Source organism: Mauremys reevesii, linkage group 1 (genome assembly GCF_016161935.1).
Source record: "Mauremys reevesii isolate NIE-2019 linkage group 1, ASM1616193v1, whole genome shotgun sequence".
In the NCBI taxonomy this organism is placed as follows: Eukaryota; Metazoa; Chordata; order Testudines; family Geoemydidae; genus Mauremys; species Mauremys reevesii.
In genome coordinates, this window is record NC_052623.1 from 36,475,865 (window position 1) to 36,495,347 (window position 19,483).

General features: G+C 39.2%; 1 protein-coding gene across 2 annotated transcripts in view; it reads left to right on the forward strand.

The window, feature by feature from the left end:
• Positions 1–19,483, forward strand: part of CNTN5 (contactin 5) — a 965,708-nt gene that overhangs the window by 871,169 nt on the left and 75,056 nt on the right. For both annotated transcript variants that reach the window (XM_039485717.1, XM_039485709.1), the window contains one exon: positions 10,863–10,983. In XM_039485717.1, the coding sequence (XP_039341651.1) occupies positions 10,863–10,983 (121 nt within the window). The remainder of the gene's footprint in view (positions 1–10,862; positions 10,984–19,483) is intronic.

The window sequence follows — 19,483 nt, forward strand, 5'->3', positions numbered from 1 at the left end:
ACTAATAAGGGAACCAATACGTACTAGTTGTGAGGGTAGTTTTTATTATGTGGACACTTGAAAAGAGACTCATGAATTCATTTAATGCAACATACGAGGCATTGACTGGATGGTAATTACTTTGTCACTAATGACATGGGATATATTTAATCTGGTGACCCAGAAGAGAAAGAGAAAGAGACCAACCACATATCCTACCACCAATCCCCCATGTTTTCAAGTTTCTCCCCAACTTCACTTTTTTGTTGTGTCTTTCATTTAATTAATTTTTTATTTGTAATTCATAAACACCGTAAACAGGCTGAACAAAGATTTATATGAAGCAGAATCCATTAAAATATCAAGCTGTTCTACAAGAACAACTTTACTGTTCATCTGACATAAAATGCTGCACTAATTGAAGAGGGTCACTTTAGATAACAGCGTCAGTACTTGTCAAGAGCCTTGTAGAAGAAGTCATGCTATGCACAGTATTTAGACAGCTACTGCTATATGAGCTTTGTGCCTAGGGCGTGGTCCACACTAGAAAACCAGGTCGGTTTAACTACATTGGTCAGGGGTGTGAAAAATTCACACACCCCATTGGCGTTGTTAAGCCAACCTAAGTCCCCAAGTAGACAACACTAGGTCAACGGAACAATTCTTCCATTGATCTACCTACTGCCTCTCCCGGAGGTGGATTACCTGTGCCAATGGGAGAGCCCCCCTGTCGATGTAGGAAGTGTGTACACTGAAGCACTACTGCACTTCTCATCCCTCCTCTCAACCCCAATTTTTAGTTCTTTATCATCTCGCAGCCATTCAGCTGTAAAACAGATGCTGAAACATGATCAGAACAAAGGAAGACCATGATCCAGCAAAGCACTGAAACATATGTATAGCTTTAGGTGTGTGCAAAATCCTACATGCTTAAGTGTTTTACTGCTCTTAGATCATCATATATCATCATATATGATCATTTATGTCTTGTGAGAAGAGCCTGATGGAAACGATTATAGCTGCCAGCGTCGAGCAGGCCTGGACTGTCTCTTATAGGAGTCTCGAGATATCTGCTGGAAATACAGGGTTGTGTCCTGGATTGCTTACTCTTTGTAACTGAGTATAGATCCCTAGCAATAGAGGATCTCCTGTCTCAGAATCAAGGTCACTCTCTGCACCTCTTCTTCAGTCTTTCTGTGTGAATAATCTCTGACTAAATGCTAGTGAAAACTGTGCTGCAGAGATGTCCAACCTATCCTGATAAACAGAAGAAAGGATTTCACTAGAACCACATGTGCAGCAAAGTGGAAGAGATTTTCTGTCTTGGCACAGTAACAACACCTGTCACCACATTGCATGGACATCACCCATATATCGGATTACTTGTTACAGTTGAAGTCATTAGGCCATTCGGTCAGCTCTGTGAGGGCTCACCTGGCATCCATTTCATCAGTTTACTCAGCAATAGACAGATTCTTGGTTTTCTCTTACTCTCTGGTGATCCAGATATTTGAAAGGCCTAATCAATCTCTGACTCAGTACTGACATGGAAAAGGATTCTCTCAGACCACATCCTAAATTCATGGTAAAATTGCTGTCACCTTTTCACTTAAACCCATCTGTTCAGCTTCCGGTATTTTTTTTTTAAACCAAATCTCATTCTTCTTAAGTTGAGGAAATACCTCATACTTTAGATGTTTGCAAAGCTTTGGCATTCTACCTTGACCACACTAAGGTGTGCAGAACCTCTAATAGGCTTTTTGTAATCTATGCCGAGAAAGTCAAAGGCCAACCAGTCTCAACTCAACATATATCACACTGAGTTTCTGACAGTATCAATCTTGGCAGAAGTCCCTCCTCTCTGCAAACATCAGGACATACAAACAGGCAAGTAGGGTTATGCACTCCATCTGACTGTTGTGGAGTGGAAATTGATGGCCTCTCTGCTTATGGGAAATTGGTCCACATGGAGGTGGTAAGATTGATTTAACTGATCATGAACACAAAGAAATTTACATCAACAGAATCTACTCTAGCTAGAGATTGTCTGGCACCACAGCTGCAGATGAACAACTTTTATGACAACCTCAAACATGCAAGTCCTGGATCAGCACTTCACTGTTCCCCTATCGTCAGGGGCGGCTATAGGCATTTTGCCGCCCCAAGCATGGCAGGCAGGCTGCCTTTGGCGGCTTGCCTGCAGAGGGTCCACTGGTCCCGCGGCTTCGGCGAACCTCCTGCAGGCGACCAGCAGAGCGCCCCCCGCAGCTTGCCACCCCAGGCATGCGCTTGGCGTGCTGGGGCCTGGAACCACCCCTGCCTATCGTGAATTTGCAGATTCTTGATGCTTGCTAATTGCCATCTATTTCTAACACTAGAAATCAAGATGATCAGCTTTCTGTGCTGTAACATTTACCTAAAAGAATGTTTGTGAGGTATTGAATTCTATAATGATTATTTGGCTTAGGTAGTGAGCAGCACTTCCAAAAGCACAGATCTCCTAACCCAAAGACTAAGATCTGGTAGCTATCACATCATTGCTTTATGTCTGTTTAGCATATTGAACTCTCCTGCCTGATAGGTTCTTTTCCAAGAGAAGGTAGTTATATTCACACAACTAAAGGTGGGATGTGGTTAGAGTGTGTTGTGCTGGAAGGGGAGTATTACAGTCCGCATGAAAAGTGAAAGGAGCTGAGTGGCAAACATGTTTTTTTAAAAAATGAAAGGAGTTGCACAAGGTTCCCATTTTTCTGTATATTTCCTGATATACCTCTCTGTTGAAATGTATACAGTGAATTGGATAACACCATACTGACTGTTTGCTCCCTGGCAGAAGTGGATGAATCAAACAGTAGGGTTTGGACAACCTATGACATAAAGACTAGAAAAGGACAATGTGATTAAACTATCGGCTCCATTTCTGTTGCACGTAGACTATACTGTGTAATTGGGGAAAGCCTGTAAAGGTGGGAGAGTTAATGAATCATCTCAGTCTAGAGGTAAAGGAAGGACAGATTCCTAGGGAGGTTTCCTGGAAACTTCTCAGGATGGTGAAACTCACTCTCACAGAGAGAATGAGTACAGACCTTGTTACTTTATGATCCACATGTAAAAGTTACTTTCCTGCAAAGCAACTTGCAACTTATCATTTATGAAATAGAAAACAAAAAATTATCACATAATTTATTCCCATCCCATAGTGCAGCATTTTTTTTAACATAAATTAACTTTATAAGTCACTCTGATACCATGGTGGTTGGAGTGGTAGAAGACTCTAACGAGAACAGAATAATTTACACATTCCAAAGATGTAGATGACCTGAGCTTTGACTCACCTCTGAAATTAGGTCACTACATCTAAGGCAGCAGCTAATGTTATTAATAGCTAACACCACAGTATGTGAAAAATTACCGCAAGCAGCAACCTATAGGTAAAGCTAATTAAAAGCATTGTGAGCACAACTGTGACCTAAGATAAGTTGCAGTACTGGAGCAGATAAAGCAGTGGATTGATATGGCTATTGTGGATACTAGGGCCACCTGTACACTAATAAATGAGATCCTTTGGAGCATAATGTAAACAACACAGAACAGTTGATTGCCCTAGAAAAAAGATATCAGAGGGGTAGCCGTGTTAGTCTGGATCTGTGAAAGCCGCAAAGAGTCCTGTGGCACCTTATAGACTAACAAACGTATTGGAGCAAGAACTTTCGTGGGTGAATACCCACTTCGTTGGAACATTATTCCTGACAAATGGCATTACTGGCCATACTATTAATTATGTGTTGTTTAATGAGGACCAACAGTGTACTCAGGAGAAGACACATAGGCTGGGGCTTGCAGAGGAGGTTAGGCACCCGACTGCCCTTAAAATTCATTAGGAGTTGGGCACTATCTTCCTTAGGCTCCTTTGGGATCCCAGCTATAGCACAGAAGAAGACATGTTTAATGCTCTAGGGAGCTTTCCTTGAATTTTGAGCTGATATAAACATTTCAAATACCAAATGCACCATGTGGCTAGGCGACGTTCAGAAGTCAAAGCAATGCAGATATCTTTGTAAAAACAAATAAAACAAAACTTCTGTGTGATAATGGTGTACTTCTTAGAAAGTGTCCACTGACACCGTGGCTGAAGAGCTAAGCCATAACATGCCGCCTTCCCATAGATTAACTGAACCAGGATCTGCTTTTGTTTAGAAGAGAACACACAAAAACATGGCAATTTCATGACACCACTCATTTGAGCTTTTAAGAATATTAGGAGCACGTATTGACAGGTACCTCAGGCAATTCTATATCATGCTGGTTGAGTTTTGAACCCTTTTGACACTTCTTGCTTCATTGTAACCAACTTTCTTTTATCCTACCCAAAGGGAAACTATGTCTCTGAACTTACTGAAATGTTAGATCGATTTTAGCAACAGAAGTCAAAAAGTAAAAGACTGGAATTCTGGCTTTGGTTACTTTTAATAGCTACTATATGAGAATTTTTGCTGCACTCCTATTAAGAGATCACTGTCTTTTAAACGATTTCTAAATCTGAATGTAATCTCACTTTTCAAACCTAAACACGAGCTACAATACTTAGCTTTTATAAAGGGTAAACCAAACCACTTTGTAAAATTTGCCCACTAGTCTGAACCTCAGTCCTTTCTGGAAACTAAACCCAAGTCTTTTATGGTTCAGTTTGCATAATTGTCATACTCACTATCCTCAACTTCCTCTCCGTCACCTCTTCCAAGTCATCCAGAAAGAACCCCTACCCATGACATGTGGAATCTCTACTCTGCAATCTCTTTTCTGAGGTTGTGGATTTGGTCTAATCTTGTGAGCTCCCAGTCTTGCTTCTGGTCAGTGATGTGTGCTGGAGAAGCTCCTGAGACGTGTTAAAAATTGTTAGGAAATAAGAGAAAGTGAGTCTGATCAGGATTTAGATAAGATTCAACTAACCAGCCACAATATTTTAGATAAGCCATTTTTCCTTTTTGTCCTGTGTTTGCTCCTTCTCTGTAAGGACAGGATTTTGAATGATATCTGTGAGGGCTTTAGAACGCATCCAAACCACCAAGGCAGACCTTTAACCTAGGCTTGTTTCAGGCCAGATATTTCTCCTTTTAAGAGTTGTCTTCAATACTGGAGATGATAATCCCCATACAAATGCACTCTATTTCAGTTGCCATTTACAGTGAACAAATCCATTAATCTTTCTACTAGGACTGAGCAACACTCCCCGGGTTGGATTTTCAAAAACTAAATGCTCTGGTCTAACTCTGCTCTCATTGAAGTCTATTGGAGTTTTGCTATTCACTTCAGTGGAAGTAGGGTGACCAGATGTCCCGATTTTATAGGGACAGTCCCAATTTTTGGAGCTTTTTCTTACATAGGCACCTATTACCCCCCACCCCATCCTGATTTTTCACACTTGCTATCTAGTCACTCTAAATGGAAGTAGTTAGGCCAACACTAATTGCTTTTGAAAATCCTACACTTAATCTCTTTGACACCAGTTCTCCAGGAGTGTTCATCAAAAATCCAAAAGGGAACTGAACGTGTGCAAAAGTGCCTTTCATGCCAGCTTTTAGTCTCCTTCTTCCACCAACTCTCCCTTCCCACTATCATGGGGAAGTTTGGGCACCAAGCTAGTCCTTGGTGTAAATGAAGGGAACTTGACAGGCACTCATATGTATGCCAATTGACAATAGCCCCCAGAGAGCAACCAGGTGTAAGGGAGACCTTACACCAGGAGCCAGAAGTAGGACAACATAGGAGCTCTGATGTCAGCTCTATACTACCTACAACTCCTTGTCCACATTGGGGGAATTTTTAGTACCCAACTAAGGTGGCTTTAGGCCAGCTTCGTGCAACTGGAGCAGCACAAAGTAGTCCTCAGGCACCAGTTAATGGTGTTCTTCATCTTCACCAACAATATTTTTCTTGCTTTGCGATAACTTTAGTTCTTGGTTATTTTCCAAGGTTTCAAAACCTTGAACTTTGTATAAAAACAGGACTTCCTCAGCCCCAAACCCCACAGAACCCACATGTACTGTCATCCAGAATTTTAAACCCAAGGGGCCAGATAAGTTTTACAGATGTACTGTTAGATAATGACAGGTTTCAGAGTGGTAGCTGTGTTAGTCTGTATCAGCAAAAAACAAGGAGGAGTCCTTGTGGCACCTTAGAGACTAGCAAATTTATTTGGGCATAAGCTTTCGTGGGCTAGTACCCACTTGGTGCCACAAGGACTCCTTCTTGTCTTTGTTTTATGATGTGGCATCCTAGAATTCCTAACTTGCATAGGATAGAAATGTCTCTAGAGTGCCTTTCATGTAGTTAGAAAGTGAGATGGCCCAATTCTCCAAGATATTCTGCTCCCGCAACTCCCATGGGCTACAGTAGGATTTGCAGCTACTCAGCACCTCCCATGATCAGGCCACTAATTTCTAAACACACATCAATTTATATTAAAAGCAAGCAAGTTTAATTTTTTTCCCCTCACACATTCCAAGTAATGGTGGTTGTTGCACATACTGTTCTTCTGTAATAAACTTAAATGTTTCACAGGGATCCGTTTTATTGCACTGCTCTCCCTCATTTATAACAATCATTCTTCCAGTTGCTGCCAATTTGCCCAGTTATTTAAGTATGCAGATTAAATACACATTATTTTCCTGATGAGAATATTAGGATTCATATAGTCATGAACCCTGTAGTAGCTAGTGACAGCAAAGATTTTGAGACTGCTCCTTAGCAATTAAACCAGACAGTTGCTCTCTGTAATGCTTTTCCCCCCTTCACAAGAAAGCCCACATTAAATGTAGATTATCCTCAAAGGAGAGACTGAAATGTGGACTGATGTTGATCTTATCCTTTAAATACCTAAAGTTTATATAAAAACATTAATCTTCTTGAATAATCCATGTTTCATGGCTAATAAGCACTGTTGTGCTAGAAAAGTTAAAAACTTTTTATCTCCAAGTTGACTCCTTACAGAAATGAAAAGGTGTGCATCTCTTTTATGTTCTCCTATTGCAAAATTCTCAAATGTCCTAGCAAGGATTTGAGTGATGTGAGAGAGTTTCTGGATTTTCAGAATAGTACTTAGAATTTCTGAATTTTACCTGGTCAGATGATTGGTCTATGCATTCCAGTATCCTGCCTCCAGCAGTGTCAGATACTTCATAAGGCAAAATACCACCATAACTTTCTACTATCAGATCTAGTTTATTGTGCCATTCACTCCTGCATTCTCTCTGGTACCAATGGCAGCCTCAGTCGCCCACCTGCCCACTTCTCCAACAAGCAAAATCTCCACATTTTCTCCCTTGCTGGCCCCATACAGGGGGGAAAACCCTGACAAAATTACCTTTTCCTATTTTAAATTCTTACCTAAAGATTTAATTTAGGAAAGAATTTACTAATTTGAAATTTGAAATGTAATTCCTAAATTTGAAAACCTACCTCTGCTATTGGTGCCGACAAATCATTCTTATTTGGCATTGGTTAGACAAGAGGCGCATTGATATAGCTGATGTATCATTATCTCATCCCCCAACTTACCGCCACCCATTTTTTTCTGTTTCATCCACCAGTTGTGGCCTTTCTGACATGTAGGTTGTTAACTCTCTGGGGAAGGGGATTGACATCTTTTTATGTGTCTGTAAAGCACCTAGCATCAATCCTTTTTTGGGATTCCTAGGAGCTACCATAATACTAATAATAGTAATAACCAGTTCTGCAATATTATAGAGGAGGGATTTTCTTTCTAGCCATGCCTTGTGATCATCTTTGAATCCAGAGCATGAAGAATAGAACAATCAAATATTATAAAAGTTGATTAATGGGTACATCCATGCTTAGGTGTTGCAGAACTGAAGGACAGATACCATCATCATTGTAGCTAAGCTCTTGCTAAGTGCTTGAATACCATGGAGATGAGAGTCTGTACAAGAATCTAAATAGGGAGAATGAGCTTGAATTGAACATGGGACCAGAAGGTAGAAACTCCTAAACTTTAATCCATTGTTTTAGGGTTACTTTACCTTATCAGTAAAACAAAGTATTCTGTTAACAATGGGTTGCTAACGTGCTAAAGAGAAAAATATATATATATATACACAGCACAACAAACACTGAGGTCTAGCCAAAAATATATACAAGTTGTCACCTAACGTGTTTAAGCTACCACTGGGGGACAGAGATGGCATTTTAAAACAAACCAATGAGGGATTTTATATGATGGCTGCATTGCCAAGTCTGTTCACTCAAGCTGGGGTTGGGAAATTGGCAGCAGACTGGAAAAGGAATCAGCTGCCTACCTATTCCTGGAAAATCAGATACTAACCAACTAACACGGCTGTTATTCTGAAACCAATGCCTGTCTGTCATCTCTGACACAGCAAACCACAACCATCTCTTGCCATTTCTGTTCATATCTGCTTTGTCCTTATTATATGGTCACTTTCCAGTGATAATGCATTCTATTCCTTTCTTGAAATTATGTTGAGGAAGCATTATATGCACATTTTGCACTGTTCATGATGCTTTGCACCAGGTCTGCATCTAATTTATATTCCAACCACAGATGAATGCCTCACAAATTAGACCTTTTATGGGGTATAGCTTAGAAACCCTATTGTTTTTTAATCAGGGATTAGATGCTGAGAATTCACTATGATTCCAGAAGTGTAAAACCTAGTATAGTAGAACAGATTTCCATTGAAAAATGCCGATTCATGAAAATAGAAACTTTTCATGGACACGTCAGTTTTGACAAAATTTTACTTTGGAAAAAAAAAAGTAGAAACAAAGCATTTTGAAAAGGTCCTCATCACTTCATGACTTCATTTGAAACTTTATTTTAGATTATAATTTATAATATAACATTTTAAAAAGTCAGTATCAAAATGAAACATTTAGATTTTATCAAAATGAAATGTTTTACTTTATCCCAGATTTTTTTTTTCAAAAATGTTGTTTTATGGGAAATTTCAAATATGATGTTAGGTGAAGATTAGGAATGAAATAAAAATTCAAAATAATGAATTTCCTGTGAAGCAGAAAGCCTGGTTCCTACACAGCTCTAATTAATTTGCCCCATAGTTCAAATTGGATATGGGACTCTTAACTGCCTCACTTATTTTGTTATGTTGCAGCATACTGCCTTTTTAATCAATTGCCACCCAAAAATGGCTGCACTACAGTATTACATAAGGGTTGTTAACACATAAAAATTGCATTGTGTTAACTATACAGGTATATACTAGTACAAACTATACTGCATCCACACTGGGGTGGTGCCAATTAAACTGTTTCCATAAAAAATCACATCCTTAGATGAAATAATTAAATTAGTATAAAAACTATGTGTAGACAAGGCTTAAGGATGAAATCCATCTCTATACTCAACACAGGGCCTCTTTATTAGGATTCCTCTGCACATTCAAAATAGACTTCATTCCCACCTCACATTGACAATAGTATTAATTTAGAGCACTCGGCATCTCTTGAAAGAGGACCAGGTTGAGATCTCTGCACCACTAAGGTCCCATCTAAGCCTTCAGTATTGGATTTCAGAGGAATATAGGCATTGTGCTGGTTCTTAGCATGGGGGCAAATTTCATTTGTTATCTTACTGTATAGTTTGTACAAGCAGTAAAGTTTGCAAAGCCCTCTTTAGATGAAAGGCATTATAAAATGTAAGCTCATTCTTATTGTTAATAAGGAGAAATTTGGGGTTCCATTACCACCGTTAAAATAGTATGTTTCTATACTTGTGTTGAACAAATCTCTGCTGAGTATGAAATGGAAACCTAGTTGGAACAGCGTTTGGAAGTTTTGCTGTCATAATCTAAAATAAATGCAGCAAAATAACTCTTGTAAACCAGTGCTAGTCACATGTTCACATACTTTAAACACACATGGATAATGGGATTTAAATGGTATGCTGGCCTCCTGATATGGGTGACTGTCCCCCAAAGAGAAATATCCCTTCCCCTAGCTGAGGAGCAAAGAAACAGTGTTAAGTCATTAATGTGTAGCGGCCTGATCTCTAAAGCCTACTGAAGCCAATGGAACAACTCCTATTTACTTCAACAGACTTTGGGTATGGCTGTGGTCTGGTGCATCCAGAAGCCTAGAACCATCACTTGAATTGATTGAATAAAATTGCCATTCTCAGACACAGCTATTCATACTTCAAAGGGCAGTTGTACCATCGTCGTCTTGCCTGTTTCCAGTCACAGTTTTTGAGCACACTGATCACTGTTGACTACAACCCTAAAGAGCAAAAGCAGGGACTCCCATTACTCCATGTTCTTTATTTACAGACATCAGAGGCGTGCACACTTCAGCTGGAAGTACATACACATTCTAAAGGGGCGGGGTGGGGGACAGGGAATCTCTTGCATTGTCTTATTCAAGATTTTGTTAGTTTTCCCCTACTAACCTAAACATTAATTATCACTAACTTTTCCAGCTGACTTGGTCTTCTTCCAAAAGAGCCAGTAACTGCAATTAATGCCATTGCTCAGGCCAGAGAGTTTTGATGTAGTTAATAAATTTGCTATTTATTGTCCATTTGGAAAGCGTTTCTCTCTGCATGCAAGCATGTTTATTTCTTAAGCAATGCAAAGGTTTTTCTTTAGTTATTTACTAAGTATATTAGAAATAAAAAATACTGCCCTTTAATCTCTGTTGATAATTTTATTAAAAGCACTTCCTCCTGCATTCCTTAAAACAGTGAGTTAGTATTCTGAAAATTATTTTAATATCAACTGTAAAACGGGCAACGGGGACTTTGCCTCAATATCCAAAGTACCTCTATAAACCACCTTGAATGAGGCAGATTTGCAACATTTTAAACTCATACTTCATCCCTCTTTCAGCAAGCATCCTCTGCAGATTTAATGATCAGGAACATCCTTCTGATGCATGCTGGGAGATATGGCTGCAGGGTACAGACCACAGCAGACAGTGTGTCAGATGAGGCAGAACTTCTTGTTAGGGGTGAGTATGCTAAGTCTGAAGACATGATCGACATAAATTATCATACAATGGAATTTAAATGCATGGAGTTTGAGCATATCAGTGCTGTACATTATACTTAGATTTTACAATAGTGATGTCATTTTTGCTTAACATTTTTGTCTTTGAAAAAGCTGTGTGGTAGACCAGTCTGCAAAACAGGCATGACCGACAATGGCAATTGGTAAATGGACCCTCAGTTCTTAAAAGATGTAATAGCTTAAAGGCACATTGGATTTTTTTAAAAAAATCAATTCTGTGTGAAGTAAATGATTTTTTTTCTTTTGTTGTTATAAATTTTATCTAAAATTGAAGCCATTCTCTCAGGTCTAATGGTTAGGAAATATCAACTCAGTTCCTAGCATGGGGCGCTGCTCTGTTTGTAGTATAATGAAAGGTATGAGTGATTATTAGAAAGAAGTCCAAAATCTTAATCTTTTTGAGTGAATGAGTGAAACTTTGCCTTACAGAGATCACATTGGCAATTTGCTAGGAGCTGGCAGATGCAATTAGGGTTCAACCCTGCAAGCTGCTGAGCACCACATGAGAGGTGCTGAGTGCCCCCAGTTCTCATTGACACAAGTGAGAATTTAGAGCTCTGAACACCACTCAAGAAAAAATGCTCAGGGCTTTGCAGGATCAGCGGGGCCTCCAATTAACACAAAGTGAAGCAGAGTTTGGTCACTTCATTTGCAATATGTTTTCCTTGCTGATTACAGATCGCATCATACAATCATAGAAATGGAGGGCAGGAAGGGACATCAGGAACATCATACAATGTTCCATCTTGATCAATGCATGCTGGCACCTGTAGTCTCATGTGTCCCCTACACTTGCATTAAAAATGTGAGAGGCTGCACTCTAGAACTCCTTATGTCTCATTTAGGCAGCAGGCTTCACACTGGCCATGCTTGTTAAATTTTAAAATGTAAGAAACTGTGAGATATTTTATTAGCATGTAGGAAACCCCAAATAAAAAATATAAGATGACTAGAGAAGGTTTTAAAAAAGGAAAATCTTTTTAGATTATTCCACCACTTGTTATCGCTTGATATTTCTTTTTCTATCTATCATTGGCAGTGTGCAAGGTTCTTTTCTTATTTGATGGGAGGGGCTGTTATGTTTGCATGAACTCAAGGACTATAGGACTATAACCTAACTTCCATGAACGTCATTTCACCAGCTGAAAGTTTCAAAAATTGCTCAATCTACTAGTACCTAGAATCCCACAGTCTTGCTTCTAAATTAATCAGATCTGATCCCTGCTCCATAACCTCCTATGTAAGCTAATTATTTCTCCTCCAGTGGGGTTCATTTTATATATGTGAATTTACTGTAGTTTGCTGTAGAAACTGTTTCTCAGAATAGGAGGTCTGAATGTGAGAGTAATAAAAGCATTATTTGGGGTATTAGAAGGAATTGGATTCATGTGTCCCTAACTATGTGATGAAATTAAAACTATGACAGTTTTATAACGTGATTCAGTTTCAAATATGCCATACTTATTATGTTCCATTATCCTTGTCTCTGCAGCTGGCAGATAAGAGGATCCAATCAGAATTATGTTTGTACCAGTTTTACAACTGGTTTATATTGTGTGACTGTTTTTGTACAGTTGTAAAGTTCTGCTTTCATTAAATTATATGATTTGGTTAGTTTCTCAAGAAGTGAATTCCCTATTAGATAGTTGTAATACTTATGCAAATGGCACAGAGCAGATTCTACAGTGTCAGCATTGCTTTTGCCAAATGCTGGGTGTCTTTTTTCCTTTGTTTTTGGCCTTGCAGTCAATATTTAAAGCAGATTCCATGTAGTTGTCACTAGTTGTTTCTTCTTCAGCATTTTTCAAAAAATAATCCAAACTATTTAAGAGAATCTAAATATTTGTTTTCCTTTATACTGTTAAAAATGATTGTAATTCAGTCCTTATGCCCCTCCCCAGCGCATTTCTCTACATCTCTCAGTTTACATAGGCACTCAGTGGTTTGCAATTTGATAGTCCCAGGTTGCAGTCTCATTGCAAGCTTCTCTTGGTTGAGCCCTTGGGAACACTGGACACTGGTTCAGCAGAAGAGGTCAGCGGTGCAAGGTTACTCTGAAGACTTCCAGTTGTCGGTTTGGAGGAGGCTTGTCTAGGAAATTCACTACCACTGTGCAGTTGTGTCAACGAAAGCCAAAAGAGTACTGCTATATACTCCCTAAGTAGTATAAACTTCTTAGAGATAGCTATTGTCTGTAGTTTAGATGTTATATTGTAAAGCTGGTTTGATCTTTTTTGACATAGAATCATAGAATCATAGAATCTCAGGGTTGGAAGGGACCTCAGGACATACAGTATCATTGCCATTTTGACTGTGAATACTGTACCCTCCATCTGCTTGGTAGGACACAGAGTAACACACAGAGTAAGTTGAATCAAAATCCCTTTACACTTCCTCTTGTAGATATTCATGGATATAACTGGTAGATTATTTGCAAGGGGACTACATTATGCTACTACTGATCAGATGCATTGACTGTAAGTCAAAGGAAATTATTTTGATGCTTTATAATAAAGGAATAGAGAGAAAACTGGACATCATCCTGCCCTTATCAGTTGGAGAAGAACAACACAAAGTCTTTGCCAATCTCTGTTTGTACAGTCTTCAGAGACAGCCATGTATCACCACATTCTCAGGCACGCGCAGTGTCTCAGAAAACATGTAGTTCCTTTGTATATTTTGTATTCGCTATGGAATGATATGCACCAGTCTCTGTCTAGCCTATTCATTTGAACACAGTCTGAGTGGTAAGGCTTTCATTATTTTTCATCGTTTATGTAGTGCCTTCAGTATGTAATGCATTGTACAATAGAGGAAGTTTGCCAAAAAAATAATTGGTTAGACAACCTGGGCTAGCTCTTTTGTGCCTTCAGAATGAACAGTGCAGGGCAAGTCTAAATACTTTTGTCTGTAATTGCATAGTTTGCACCTATAATTAGGTAATTAAAGGTGCAAGTACTCAAATTTATGCTCATCAATTTGCCAGATACAAATAAGGAGGCTAATCTTCTGAAAACTTCCTACAACGTGTGCAGGTTTTTAAAGGCTGTGGGCCTTTTGCAAATAAAGCGTACTAATGTTTTGGGTGTTTGATTTAGCATGAAATACACTTTCAACGGGAACTCGTTTTTCTTGACATCTGCGTTAGTGACAAAACCATAATTTGATCTTCCCTCACTCACTCTTCAAAAATGTTGTTTAAAGTTTTCCACCAAAAGGCTGGCAAGAAACAAGAATCTTATCCCTCCACATAGTTTAAAAGACTTTGATGAGTACTTTAGAAATCTGATTACATTTCATATAATAAATAGTACCAAGGCAACTTTCTATTTAGTCCATAATAGGCTCTCCTTCGCCAAATAACTTTCTATTCTGTCTCTTGTTGTTTATTCTCCTTTCTGGGTTTTTTAAATATGGCAAAGAATGGTGATGTCATTACTTATAAACATTTTTATTAACCGTGGGAGTGTTTGCCCTATGAATTAATGCACTCACCTTTCAGCTTAGAATTTGAAGCTTTTGGGTTGCAATTGAAAAACAGTTTGGTTGTTTCATCATAGTGAATATTTGTCCTCGGAAAACTACTGCACTGTTTGACATAATTGGAGTGTCTGTGTTCAAATGAGGCTCAGCCACTGTAACAAAAGAAGACAAAACCAGAGGTGCTTTAGCGGAGTAACATGAAGACCTATGCACAATTCCTGACGACACTGTTTGGTTCTAGGTAATGCTGCTATTCCTTAACTTGTGCCAGCATCAAATACCCTCTTCAAAAATTGGCCTGCAGGGTTCTCTGCACCTCTGCATCACATGAGAACCCTTTCTGTTGAACATCTGTGACAAAGATATAGGTTATAATATTTTGCTTCCCACATACAAAATTCCATTTTGTACCTAGATTTAATTCTTAAAAGTCTACAGAATGCATAACTTGAGTTATTGATTGCTAGTTCTAAATATTGGCAAAACTTGATTGTGAATTCTAATAAATCTTTAAGGCTGTGTAAACTTGCTGTCAGCAGGCCAAATTCTACTCTCGGATACATACACATGGCTCTCCCTGTCATATTTCAAAGCTCTGCACACTCATCTGAAGACAAAATTTTGCCCACAGAGACCATTAATGTGCTGGTGCAGAGATCAATCAGAGGCATTACATGTGTGTGGTGGGTAATAAAAATATCCTCCACTCCTACTAGATCTGAGTGAATAGTGCAAAACAAGAGTTGTGAACATGCATTCTGTTTCTGACTTTCACCGTGTTCACACTTCTCTGGAAAAAATGGTGCAAACAGGTGTTGCTCCACAGCAGCGTTTTCAGAATAGCTGTTTGTTATGTACACAAGGGTATTCACAGAGAAAAAATATGCCCAGGAAGTGCTTGTCCCTGTTTGTAAAGTTTCAGTCATCCAGTCATCCAGAGCAGAAACAATTTTTGGTTTTTATCAATCAATGATTATCATATCTCATTCTTGGTACTGATCCAGGAACAGTTTTCCCTTGCCTAATGCCCTCTCTGTTACAGATCTTTATTTTATTTGTATACATCTTCAGCTTCCTGTGATTTTCAACCAGCAAGGGATTGAAAAAGAAGAATTTTTCAACTTGGCTGGTTTTCCAGCTATAATTGGCACCACTGCATGTCTCTGTACTTATTTTTCACAAAGAAGAGATTACAAAAACAGAAGGCTCTAATGCAGGATAAATATGCATGTCATGTTCTGACACTAATGATGTGATCACAAATGTGGTTACCATATACCCACGTACCAACCAGGAGGTTTACATTCTGCAGATGTCTCTGCTGATTCCTAGCCAACGATGTGTCAGGTTCCCTCAAGACAATGCCTGGTTGGTAAGCTAATTTGTTTTCAAAGACCATCTTCCACAAAAGGTTTGGTGTGTTTTTATGTTTCCATTATGTGATAGAAATTCTAAAACAATCTTTATTCATTTCTTATTACAGTGGATATCTCCATGATCTACTTCCATCAGCCTTCAGTCTAACAAGCATTAAGTCACCAGTTAGCTCTTTCATAGAAAGAACTGACATTGTAAAGAAAATACTTTTGTTGCCTTAATTCTGCAGATCAGCATTGATCCTACCAGCCACATCTAACAACAGTAAATAGCATATTTTCCATTGAGGAGGAGGAGGAGATTTCTGGAACACTATAACAGCCACAGCGCTAAACATAACTCAGTTTTACCAAAAAGCCACAATCCAGTTCCTAATTAATTGAAGTTTGATAGAATAAACCCCAAATTAGGCCTCATCGTCTACCAATAATAGTTACTGTATATTCTTCTGCTCTCTCTTTTTGTAGAGGAAACAATATAGTTCCACTGTAAACAGCAGGGGCAGGATTTGCCAGGGCTGCACAAGAATGAAACATTTCCTGCATAGGATGGAACATATTTCTGGGAGGCCTCCACTTGCAGCCCCAGGATTGGGGATTACTCTGTTTCTCCCCCTTCTTTGGGCTGATTAGGACTAGGGTTCCAGTAGCAGCTTCAGGGCAACTCAGGGAGTTTTCCTGAATCAGTGCATTAAAGTGTATACAGTAGTTATCAGTGTGGAGCATATTATGATACAGTGTTGCAGGGATTGAGACTTCACTTTAGGCATTTAGAAATAAGAGAAAAAGGATTTTCCTATAAATATTTATACCCAATATATGGGAATATTGAGAGTAAAAATACAATTCAAGTCCCATGTACAATTTTAGGTCAGTTTAAACAGTTATTATGCTATTACACAATAATAATGTTCCAAGCTCACCACAGGAGCTTTAGCAAAGTAAGCTCACAAAAAGAAGGCTTTGTATGTATTTGTGCTTTGTATGTATTTGTGCATGTACGTATGTGTGCACTAGCACAATGTAGAGGCTCAAATCAACATGACTGAATTATCTCCATTTTAACATTGATGTAGTTAATGAAAGCTTTTATTAATCACAGAGAAAATACAGCAAGGTACCAGTCTCTTTGAATTATTCGTTTTCTTCTAGGGGTTGTTAGTTTGGGTCATGATTTCTTTATTGTCAACACAAGGAATCAAAGAGTTATTAGCAAACTCCACTTGAAACACATAACCCACATTGCCAGAGATGTTCTGTCACCTGAACCCTATCTGTAAATTGAAGCTCACATATTTGTCTTGCAAACTTGGATCATGGTATGTTAAACCCAAGCAAATAAGTGGAATCAATCACACACCACTGTTTTACAGACAACATCACAGTAATTCATCCATCACCTAGCACATCTGCTGCAAATGATCAAACCTCCTTTCAGATTGCTCTATTTAAATTCTCCAGCTACAATTTAACCTGCTGTCTCTTTCTCCAAACATGTCAGGTGGTATCTTCTGTATTGTTCCAACAACTTTGCTGTCAAAGCATGACAGGTATAATCTTTCAGTCTCTGCGGAGCTTAAATAGTACATTAGAAGCAATACTCTGTAACATTATGACTTAAATTACAAAATGTACAATGATATAACAAAGAAAAAGGCCACTAGTAGTTTATAAAGATACCACAATGACATATTACTAAGACACCTTTGTTCTTAGGTAGCACTGTATAAAATACTAATTTATACTGACCTGGAATATCCTTTGCTCATGTCAAAAAATAAAAACATAAGTATTCTTGTTCTTACCCTACTTTCCCATTTTATTCATCAATTTGTCACACAAAACAGTTATTTCAGTGCTTCTCTCTTGTCATGGTGTGGATTTGGGAAGAAGGTAGGCAGGTGAATAAATTGGTTTATGTGGAAGGCAGAGAATACTCTCAGGAGGAACTTTGGGTGTGGTTTCTGCGAGACCTCATCCCTAAAAAACATTGTGAAGGGTGGGTGTGCCATTAGAACTCCTATTTCCCTGATTCTCCAAGCCAAGGTGATGGCCACTAAGAACGCCATTTTCATAGACAGATGCGTAAGCAAGCATGTGGCCATGGGTTCAAAAGAAGGCTTTCTAAGGCACTTGAGGACCAGGTTAAGGTCCCATGTTGGATTAGGACATCTGATTTGTGAGAAGAGATTTCCCATACCTAGGGCCCTACCAAATTCACGGTCTATTTTGGTCAATTTCACATAGGATTTTTAAAATGGCAAATTTCATGATTTCAGCTGCTTAAATCTGAAATGTTATGGGGTGTGTTTTTAGGGGTCCTGACCCAAAAAGGAGTTGTGGGAAGGTCACAAGGTTCTTGTAGGGAGGGTTGCGGAACTGCTACCCTTACTTCTGTGCTTGTGCTGGTGGCGGCAATGCCTTGAGAGCTGGCCTGCTGGAGAACAGTGGCTGCTGGCTGGGAGCCCAGATCCAAAGGCAGAGCCACTGCCAACAGCAGCACAGAAGTAAGGATGGCATGGTATGGTATTGTCATCCTTAGTTCTGCGCTGCTGCATGCAGAGCAGGGCCCTTGGTCAGCAGTCACCACTCTCTGACCACCCAGCTCTGAAGGCAGCAGCGCAGAAGTAAGGGTGGCATGGCAGGACACTGCCTTCAGAGCTGGGTCCCCGGCCAATATCTGCCACTCTCCAGCTGTCCAGCTCTGAAGGCAGTGCAGAAGTAAGGGTGACAATACTGTGACCCCCTTAAAATAACCTTGCGACCTCCCTGCAACTCCTTTTTGTGTCAGGACCCCCAATTTGAGAAACATTGGCCTCCCCCGTGAAATCTGTATAGTATAGGGTAAAAGCACACAAAAGACCAGATTTCAGTGGGGGAAGACTAGATTTCACAGTCCATGTTGTGTTTTTCATGGCTGTGAATTTGGTAGGGCCCTACCCATGCCCTTGAGGAATCTTTTTGTTGTAGGATGAATGAATATGGAGTAGCTGTCTATCTTATGATGAAAGGCATTTAGGGCTGCAAGATGTATTTTACTGAACTTGGAGATAATTCTAATTTTTTAGATCTAGGTTGTAGTCTATTACCAGCAGGAGGCTAGAGGATGTGGGGGTAACATGTTTTGAGTCGCACCAGATTTGGAATCTTTTCCACTTCTGCATAAATATGTGACAAATCGTTATTATTCTGCTATGTAATAGCACCTCTTTCTCATTCTCTGAATGGAACATCTCTATGCTTTTGAACCATTGAGGAACCATGCCTTGGTGCTATAGAACCCATTCTGGATCTGAGGTCACTAAACAAATACTTAAAGGTACAAATATTCAAAATGGTTACATTAGCTCCAATAAATCCATCTCTGAACTAGGGAGACTGATTCTTGGCCCTCAACCTCCAAGATGCTTATTTTCATATTGTGATTCAATCATCCCAAAGGGGTTTTCTGAGATTCACCTTGGGTCAAGACCATTTTCAATACAGAGTGCTTCCATTCAGTCTATCATCCACATCCAGAGTGTTCTAGAAGATCCTACCTGTGGCAGTGGTTCATCTTTGCAAATTAGGAATCATGACATG